Source organism: Neoarius graeffei, chromosome 28, assembly GCF_027579695.1.
Source record: "Neoarius graeffei isolate fNeoGra1 chromosome 28, fNeoGra1.pri, whole genome shotgun sequence".
NCBI classification, from domain to species: domain Eukaryota; kingdom Metazoa; phylum Chordata; class Actinopteri; order Siluriformes; family Ariidae; genus Neoarius; species Neoarius graeffei.
Window position 1 is genome coordinate 15,155,589 of NC_083596.1, and position 10,583 is coordinate 15,166,171.

A 10,583-nucleotide genomic window follows, 5' to 3' on the forward strand; every position below is an offset into this window, starting at 1 on the left:
CAGGAAGAGAACTCTCCACAGGAAAGAGACATTTTGCAGGAAAAATCTGTTCTAATGAATGTTTTCGTGTTTAAAAAAAAGTGTTAAAAATCTTACAGCATTTAAGGACAAAATATCAGGAAACGCATGGGATTCATTACCTTGCCTGGGACGGAGTCCACCAGGGACCGAGGTATTGTTTTCCGTGGGGTTTCTTTGTTTTTTTGTTAATGGTATTACAGGAAAATGACTGGACCAATCTTCGTGAAACTTTCAGGATAGATGAGCATTGGTCTCAAATAGAACCTCCAACATTTTGAGGGTCATCCGGTCAAGGTCACCAAAAAGGTCAAATCGTTTTTGTTGTGGCTACTGCTTCATTTTGAGGCGCTAGCCACTATGTCATCGTGCTGTAAGAATGTAAGTGTAACAGTCGTGCACTGCGCATGCACATACACGTTCCAATTAAAATGTCTGGCGAGTGTATATAATTCAGTTCACCATTTGAAATATATGGACTAAAAAATCCTTTTCAGACATGTTTATGCTTATTACAAAGGGAAAGTGTGAGCTCTAGCGCTGGGCCATTTCCAGGAAATAAAAGTTTCAGTCACGGCAACAGCGTGTGTATGTCAGCCTCAGCTCAGAGGTTTCAGTTTTGAAAACTGTAAGAGGTAAGAGTAGAATAATATAAAATACAGACACTTGGTATATTTTACTTCTGTGATTTTTAAATTGTTCATTTTTGTGGTTGCTGCCTCATAGAGTATGCTATATTTACTGTATGGACATGGTATCAGAAAACAATTTTATTTATAAGCAGTAGCCACATATACCAGTAGGGTACTAGGGCTGTAACGATACACCCAACTCACGATTCGATTCGTATCGCGATTTTTGACCCACGATTCGATACGCCCACGATTTTTTTTAAAATGTTTTTTTAAAGTAGTAAATTTGACTTAACATTTACTTACTTACATTAACTATTTAATAACAAATAATTCAGACCACTGCAGAGAATGAGTAATATGTATGCAAAAATGAACAAATGTATATCCAAAGACTGTTTTATTTCTCAAAATAATACTGTTGAGCCGGAAGCTCTGTTTTTTTCGGTTCTGAAAAAGTCATTTTTCCAAATCGTGTAAATCCGTTAAGATTTTTTTTGGGGGGGGGGCCCTCTCTCACTGTCTCACTCTCATAGGGCCAATGATTTTCTGTGATCGTGGAAAACAGATGGAAATTACGGAATTTTTATGGTGAAACATTGCTCGCGTGTCAAAATGTAACTGCCGCAGAAGGCTTCCGCCCAAGCAGACATGCCTTCAGCGTTGCCAGATATTGCTAACGGTTTCCACCCCAAAATATGTTCAAAACCAGCCAAAAAGCACCTAAACCCGCCCAATCTGGCAACACTGCATGCCTTTCCGGTCAAGTGATTGTGATTGGCTTGTGGCACACCTAGCCAGCCAATGAGCTGCTTGTTTACAGATTCGCTCCCCGCGTCGCAACCAGAATGGCGACCGCTTAAAAGAAATGAATGCTCTGCCAGTGGCGAGTGTGGACGTTGCGTGACTCGCAGAAGATTGTCGCAGGTCGGCGAAAAAACGACTTACTAATAGATATAAAAAAAAAAGTAATTTAAGTAAGTTTAAAATGTAATTTAAATAAAAAGTAAAGTATTCATAAATTGAAGTTTGGAAGCGCCTCCGTTTTTGGGCTGAGAAGTCTGAAAGGGTGTACCGCGATTCTGCCTTCTTGTATCGCGATTTCGATACGCATATCATTACAGCCCTATAGGGTACCTATTTTTTTTCGCAATATCTTCCTTCATATTCATCATAAGTGCTACCAGGCGATTTGTTTTGCCTGGCGGCACTTGTTTTGGTATGTTTTCATTAAGGGTGCCAAAATTTCTAGGGATGGCTGATGTACAGTGTTTTTTTAAATGCTAAAATGTGTGAATTAATGTCCCTGTGTGTGAAATGGAGGTCATTTTAGTTGCTACTTTATTGATATTTAAAAAAAAAATAAAAAAACTTTTTTTTTTTTTTTTTTACACATACTGCCTTTTACTGAAAATGTAAAAAAAAAAAAGTGTAGCACATGCATGGTTATTCAATGTCAAGGTGGTTGAAAATGTACATTAAAAAAAACAATTACTGTGATCATATGAGTGATTTATTTATTTAGAAGAAACCACAGCAATATTCACACACATTGGCACGCAAGTCAGGAGTTGTTCGATAGTTAATTTATATTTTAGTGACGGAATGAGGATTTGTTTCTTCTCCGACTCTCAGAAAATAAAGCTACCATTTCTAAAATAAGTAAGTATGCTAAATGCTTACTCAAACAACGTATCGACATTTCTCATGCACATCTTGTATCAAGGTGGCACAGCAGGTAGCACTACTGCCTCACAGCTCCAGGGTCTGTGGTTCAAGCCTGGGTTAGTGTGTGTGTAAGTGGTTTCACATGTTCTCCATGTCTGTGTGGGCTTCCTCCAGGTTCACTGCTCATCTCCTATCTCCCAAAAACATGCCAGTCGGTGGACTGACTGCGACATTGTCTCTCAGTGTGAATGTGTGTGCGCATTGTGTCCTGTGTTGGACTGGCATCTCATTCACATTGTATTCCCAGGAAAGATTCCAGATCCACCGCAACCCTGTCCACGGATAAAAACCGTTACTGAAGAATGAATAACTAAAACAGATCTGGTTTATGACTTCAAGCTGGACCTTGGTTTGACCTTTATGCCCAGAGTCACTTCAGTGCAATCAAATACAAAGGAGAAAGGAAATAATCATCATCATCATGCTGAACAGTAATTTCTTAACCTATGCACATCTGCAGTAGTGTTGCTCATCAGTACACATGCACCATTCCGTACAGGAAAGTCCAAAAGAGCACGTAGGTGAACAATCCACCCACGAGACCTCCGGTAAAGAGCAGGCGTCTGGATTTAAAGCACTTGTTCCACCGTCGGCCGGCTTTAAGGATGAGCAGCACGGACAGTAAGAAGGACGCGAGGAAGTAGAAGATGAAGCCATACAATCCGGTGAGGCCCAGGATGCCCGCTGTCGCTCCGGAGAGAGCGGAAACGGAAGTTCGGCAGTACTCCAGCACCGCCGTGTTCCCTCGCACCGCCACATCGCTGATGAATTGTGGACCTTCACGTTTAGCTGTGACCGCTGCCATTCTGTCCAAATCACTGCAAACACACCAGCACAGTTACCACACCTCAAGAACCAGTTTATAAATGTATCACTAACACACCACATAGCTGCATCTACAAACCTATATTCCCAACTAATAATAAATCATATTCTGTATATTGTACATTCTACAGTATATACTACAGATACATATTCTGTATAGTGTGTACACTACCGTTCAAAAGTTTGGGGTCACTTTGAAATGTGCTTATTTTTGAAAGAAAAGCACTGTTCTTTTCAATGAAGATCACTTTAAACTAATCAGAAATCCACTCTATACATTGCTAATGTGGTAAATGACTCTTCTAGCTGCAAATGTCTGGTTTTTGGTGCAATAGGTGCATGGACCCTTTTCACGTGACGTCACGACAAACGCGGCCGCCGTTTTGGACATGTACTACCAGTAGTTTACCACAGCCAACATTGAGGAACGGCAGCAAAGAAAGTTTTTACTTTCAGCAAGACTTCCATCATGCCACTATATTGTTGTGCACCTGGATGTAGTAACCATCAACAAACAAGGCAAGGTTTATCATTTTATCGGATTCCGACAGAGAAGATGGATAGCGGCCATTAACAGGAAAGATTGGCAGCCCTCGGCATACCAACGCTTGTGTAGTGACCACTTTGTTGGAGGTAAGACGAATAAAATTAGCCAGAAAAGGCATTACATTGCTGTTAACATTCTGTGGCGGCGAGTGTGTAACCAAATAGGTTAAAATAACCCATTGTAACCTCTTTGTTCTTCTGTAGTAGCTATTGTTGACTAGCTAATGTCAAGAACATAGCTAGTATGTTACTGTAGCAATGTTTACGTTCAGTCATTTGGATGACTGTTAAAACCTTTCAGTCTCAAGTTTTTCCTTTACTGTATTTACTAGTTTACTGTAATTATGATCCAGCAGCTATTTACACCGGATCCAGTGTAAATAGCTGCCGGAGCCAACGTCCGAGGTTCCGGAGCGCGCTCCGGCTTGCTCCCCCTCAAATTAAGCAGTGCGCTCCGGCTTGCTCCCGGAGTGCTCCGGCCGAGGTTCCGGAGCGTGCTCCGGCTTGCTCCCCCTCAAATTAAGCAGCGCGCTCCGGCTTGCTCCCGGAGTGCTCCGGCCGAGGTTCCGGAGCACACTCCGGCTTGCTCCCCCTCAAATTAAGCAGCGCGCTCTGGCTTGCTCCCGGAGTGCTCCGGCCGAGGTTCCGGAGCGCGCTCCGGCTTGCTCCCCCTCAAATTAAGCAGCGCGCTCCGGCTTGCTCCGGCCGAGGTTCCGGAGCGCGCTCTGGCTTGCTCCCCCTCAAATTAAGCAGCGCGCTCTGGCTTGCTCCCGGAGTGCTCCGGCCGAGGTTCCGGAGTGCGCTCCGGCTTGCTCCCCCTCAAATTAAGCAGCGCGCTCCGGCTTGCTCCCGGAGTGCTCCGGCCAAGGTTCCGGAGCGCGCTCCGGCTTGCTCCCCCTCAAATTAAGCAGCGCACTCTGGAAGCCGGAGTGCGCTGCTTAATTTGAGGGGGAGCAAGCCGGAGCGCACTGCTTAATTTGAGGGGGAGCAAGCTGGAGCGTACGTCAATGAACAATCCTGGTGGAAGCAGGTAAACGTCGTTCTCTAAGCCTGCTAACCTCAATTTTTGCAAATACCTCTCCCTCTGCTAGCCCTGTAAATGCCCTACGTCGCTGGATAGTGAAGGTGTTTTCTGCATCTCACTCCTTTTTCTTTTATGTTTTTCGTTTGTCGCCTTCCTCGCATTCAAACTGATTCGAGCCGAAGTCCACTACATGTCCAAAATGGTGGTTGCGTTTACGAAGGTCACGTGACTGAAAAGGGTCTATAGAGGCCCATTTCCAGCAACTGTCACTCCAGTGTTCTAATGGTACAATGTATTTGCTCAGAAGGCTAATGGATGATTAGAAAACCCTTGTACAATCATGTTAGCACAGCTGAAAACAGTTGAGCTCTTTAGAGAAGCTATAAAACTGACCTTCCTTTGAGCAGATTGAGTTTCTGGAGCATCACATTTGTGGGGTCGATTAAATGCTCAAAATGGCCAGAAAAATGTCTTGACTATATTTTCTATTCATTTTACAACTTATGGTGGTAAATAAAAGTGTGACTTTTCATGGAAAACACAAAATTGTCTGGGTGACCCCAAACTTTTGAACGGTAGTGTACAGTCTGCAGAGCACTCCATCATCACGTTCTTTATTTATTTATTCTACTCATTACATTCTATTTCACTCCCTCTCCTTTTTTTAAAAAAATCACTCCCACCCCAACTATCTTCACAACTTACTGAGCATTGCAGTAAACATTTCACTGTATGATTGTGTATGTGACAAATAAATTCAATTTGAAATCAACTTCCGCTTTACTCTTCGACTGATGATGATGATGATTAGCTTACCGTTGGGATTAAGATGCACGTGCTTAAGAAATGTTAAAATTCTCCACTTATATTAAATTATACGCGCATATAATACATCCACGACAACATTAAACATGTATTAACGAAACTATTGTCGAAAAATATAGACTTTCTTTACAAAAAACGTACAACAAAAACGCAGCGCTTGTCACTCATCGGCGGCCATCTTGTTTCCTCACTATGAACCCTGGACAACGCTTAAAATGACCATCAAAAACGTGCTATTTTAACCCTTTTACTTGCTTTTTTTAATCTAAATAATTCTATATAAGTAGTCTGATATGTATATAATATAATTTAAATGTCTGTTTGTTTGTTTTTAATTAAAAAAACCCAACAACACAAAACTTGCGTTGCATTACCCTTAACCTCTCTACTACGGTGTCCACGGAAGACCAAAAGGTTCGGTTCAATTCGAATCGCTTCCTAGTTCTTCTTCTTCTTTGATGTTTTACTGCAGCTGGCATCTACAATGTTGCATTACTGCCACCTAGAGGTTTTTCCATGTCATTGTCACCTCATTTTAAAGCTGTATTTCCAGTCAAGTTGTTCTGAAAAAATGTAAATAACCATTTCCTCCCCTTAACAGTGTCTCAGTATTTTAATATACTTTTAATCCTGTCCTCTACCGGTCATATTTTCTGTAGCTCTGTCATTATTTCTTGCATGCTAGTTTGTAAGGATATGCTTAACCGTGTCAGCTTCATGGCACTGATCATAGAAACCCGTTGGATGTCTTCTTATGTTGTGATTGCTTGCTTATCTCATCTCATCTCATTATCTGTAGCCGCTTTATCCTGTTCTACAGGGTCGCAGGCAAGCTGGAGCCTATCCCAGCTGACTACGGGCGAAAGGCGGGGTACACCCTGGACAAGTCGCCAGGTCATCACAGGGCTGACACATAGACACAGACAACCATTCACACTCACATTCACACCTACGGTCAATTTAGAGTCACCAGTTAACCTAACCTGCATGTCTTTGGACTGTGGGGGAAACCGGAGCACCCGGAGGAAACCCATGCAGATACAGGGAGAACATGCAAACTCCACACAAAAAGGCCCTTCCCGGCCGCTGGGCTTGAACCCAGGACCTTCTTGCTGTGAGGCAACAGTGCTAACCACTACACCACCGTGCCACCCTGTTATATTATTATTATTTGCTCTTTCCGGTTTGATCCCCTGCTTCTCAACATACCTATTTTATTTTGGATTGAGTGCAAATGTCTCCCTTTTGCTTCATTATCCCATAACTGTTACCACTGTTGATTTCCCTTTCTGTACATGATGCTTACCTCCTCTGATTTTGATAATTTGATGCTAACTTCAACAGTTTCTTTTTGATTGTTTCTTTTGCTAGTTTGTCCACTCTGTCTTGTTCCCCTGGATGCCTGAATGTGATGGGACCCAAATTAATGTGATATTTCTTATGCTCACGTGGCAAAAATGATATTGAAACTGCAAACCATATATTTTTCTCATGTGGTGTAATACATACATTTTGGCTTGACATTCACAAATGGATAAAACAAAAAGTCTCGTCATTTCCAGGTTTTATTTCGAAAGACAATATAACATTTGGTATGATTTTACAAAACAAAAATGTTGAACTAATGTAACTAACGTCTGGCTAAGTTTTTTATACACAAGAACAGAATTCTAAAATCATCCCCCAAATTAGTTTCTTTCGTGAATTAATTTTAATGATATTTAAGATCCTTAAAAATTTGTAAAAGGAACAAAAGCAGAAAGATTGTATGATATTTTCAAATATTTTCCCACTGAAATAAAACTGATATAAAACTGTTTCTCCTTGTACGTATGCTTTTTTTTTAAAGCTAGACTGCCTTTCAGATTTTTCAAGTGTAGGTCATAAAAATAATTTTCCCCGACACCTAATTATTTTTGTTTAGTGGACCGAAAGCTACTGAATTCGAATCACAGACTTCCAATTTTATTATTTTTTTTTCCTAATAGAACAATTAATGAATTTAGGGGCATGTGGCCCTAAATTCTCCTCTATTTTTTTCTTGCTTCACCATGACACAATTCAAGATATTACGTCATACATCATGTGGTAGGCTTTCCCCGTTCGTGCAAGGCATTGTGGGATACAAATTTGAAACAGGAGAGAAAAATGGAGGACGTGAGTGTGCGAATGAAATGTGAAAGACTGACTACAGTAATGGAAAGCGAGAAGAAAAGACGTTATGTTATATACGATGGAAAGGAAACGCAGGACCAAACTAATAAATATCGGCGGTCAGCGAGCACCTTGGTGGGATTGGCTGTTTCTTTAGTGACAAAATGATGTAACTGTCAGTGCACAGTCAAGGTAAACCTGCACATGCACACACACACACGGACTTCCTCTGTCTGCTTGACTGCACCAAGCGATCGATTTCATGCACATTATTTGCTCTGGAATCCCTTCAAATTAAATAACTTCCCAGCCACAGAAAGGCCTGATATTTAGTGAGATATAACAGAAATAAACATATTTATTTTTTTCGCAGGCCAGTTTCCATCAAATCCTGCGCTCTGATTGGCTGGCGAGCGGGTCCGTATCCTATGATACGGACCCCGGTTATGGACCTCTGGCGACTCGCTCGTTCACAACAACAACAAACATAGTAGAATTTTTTTGTCAACATTTATCTTTTTTTTTTTTACAAGATTTATTTATAAGATTTTTACCAAAATCTTATAAATTTTTGCCAGCATTTCTCAGGAAATTAGAATTAATTTTACAGCATGGATAGTAATAACGACAGTGTTCACAGCGAAAGCGAGTTTTACTACCCTGATGAAGACAAATTAAAGAAAACATTTCAGGAGAAAGCTAAAAACCTCTAACTTGCTAAAACACCGAGCAAAAACATGGCTGAATCCTGAATTACTCAATTTTGTATAAATAGGGGACTACATAGGCGGCAAAATTTATTTTTTTTCCCTGCCATGGAATTGCACTTGTATACCGAGGAGGAAGCCATTTGCATTACAGCTGTGAATGAGGATTCAAAATGACGGATCACCTCGGCTCGGTTTTCCCTTTTGGGCGCTCTTGTTTTCTGTTAGAATTTGGTAAAGAAAAAAATAAATATATTATTTACCAACTTAAGGTCGGTCCGTATGGTGAAATACCGTGACCTCGGCCTTGAATACTGACCTCGGCTCAGAGGGCCTCGCTCAGTACTTTCAAGACCTCGGTCATGGTATTTCACGATATGGACCTCCCAGCTGGTAAATAATGTATCACAATAACTGAATTTCAGATGGAACTACATTTCACCGATTTTATGAAATCGAAAGGCCGTCTAACTTTAAAATCATTAGTTTTTGTACTCATCTATTTGTTTTCCTTTTTTCCTTTCTATCCATGGACATCTTTAACTACATAATTTATTTTCAATTCTGTATCCTAAGTTGTTTATACTAGATTTTGATCAGATTGTTCCATCTGATAATTTCTCTGTTCTTCCCTATATTTAATAGGATAACCTGATGTTGCTATATTTGTTTTGCACATTTGTACTTTTTTCAATAAAGTACACTACTGTTCAAAAGTTTGGGGTCACTTTGAAATGTCCTTATTTTTGAAAGAAAAGCACTGTTCTTTTCAATGAAGATCACTTTAAACTAATCAGAAATCCACTCTATACATTGCTAATGTGGTAAATGACTATTCTAGCTGCAAATGTCTGGTTTTTGGTGCAATATCTCCATAGGTGTATAGAGGCCCATTTCCAGCAACTCTCACTCCAGTGTTCTAATGGTACAATGTGTTTGCTCATTGCCTCAGAAGGCTAATGGATGATTAGAAAACCCTTGTACAATCATGTTAGCACAGCTGAAAACAGTTGAGCTCTTTAGAGAAGCTATAAAACTGACCTTCCTTTGAGCAGATTGAGTTTCTGGAGCATCACATTTGTGGGGTCGATTAAATGCTCAAAATGGCCAGAAAAATGTCTTGACTATATTTTCTATTCATTTTACAACTTATGGTGGTAAATAAAAGTGTGACTTTTCATGGAAAACACAAAATTGTCTGGGTGACCCCAAACTTTTGAACGGTAGTATATATATATATATATATATATATATATATATATATATATATATACACACACACACGAGTATATATATATATATATATATATATATATATATATATATATATATATATATATATGAGTGATTCCACGCTTATGGGTACTGAAATGGGGACATGAACTTATTTTTAAAAATTCACCTAAAACCATTTCTTTTTTTACCATCAGGTCACAAAACATATAATCTTTAATGAATGATATGTTAAAAGATAACTTTAATTTTCTGAGATGTAATAAAAACATATTTATATGCCAAAGTCAAGCCTATGAGTTCCAAAATGATGTCTGTTACATTACTTCTGTTACGATTGTCCATCTCGCGTCTGTTACAAATTAATTACAATCTAGCTATATACCATGTTAATCTTATTGAAAGAATGTGTATGTTTATTCTACTACACATGTTTATTAATTATATTTGCTAAAACATCACCTTCCTATGTTTCAAAAAGTAATTCTACATTGTTAAAATTGAGAATATATATGTCCACAACACTTCTGTTACGTTCTGACTTTGGCATATAAATATGTTTTTATTATGTCTCAGAAAATTAAAGTTATTTTTTAACATATCATTCATTAAAGATTACATGTTTTGTGACCTGATGGTAAAAAAAGAAATGGTTTTAGGTGAATTTTTAAAAATAAGTTCATGTCCCCATTTCAGTACCCATAAGCGTGGAATCACTCCTATATATATTTTAAGTGAATGTGATATTTCTCCCTTGATTAACCATTCTTGAACTGGTAAACAAACCTCTTCCTACTTCCTACATCGGTGCCTTTTAGAGGGGACGAAGTAACAGCTTGTACACACCCTACTTAGTGCCCTATTTGTTGAATAAGTAGTGACAGGCTTGCC

The 10,583-nt window shown here is 39.6% G+C and overlaps 1 protein-coding gene across 1 annotated transcript; it reads right to left on the reverse strand.

Moving 5' to 3' along the window:
• Positions 1 to 2,150: 2,150 nt before the first annotated feature.
• Positions 2,151 to 5,996, reverse strand: emc6 (ER membrane protein complex subunit 6). The gene is made up of 2 exons (XM_060913127.1): positions 5,590 to 5,996; positions 2,151 to 3,196 (listed from the first exon to the last, which is right to left on the reverse strand). Exon 2 carries the CDS (start codon positions 3,181 to 3,183, stop codon positions 2,851 to 2,853), a length of 333 nt encoding a protein of 110 aa, XP_060769110.1. The 5' UTR covers positions 3,184 to 3,196; positions 5,590 to 5,996; the 3' UTR covers positions 2,151 to 2,850.
• Positions 5,997 to 10,583: the final 4,587 nt, after the last annotated feature.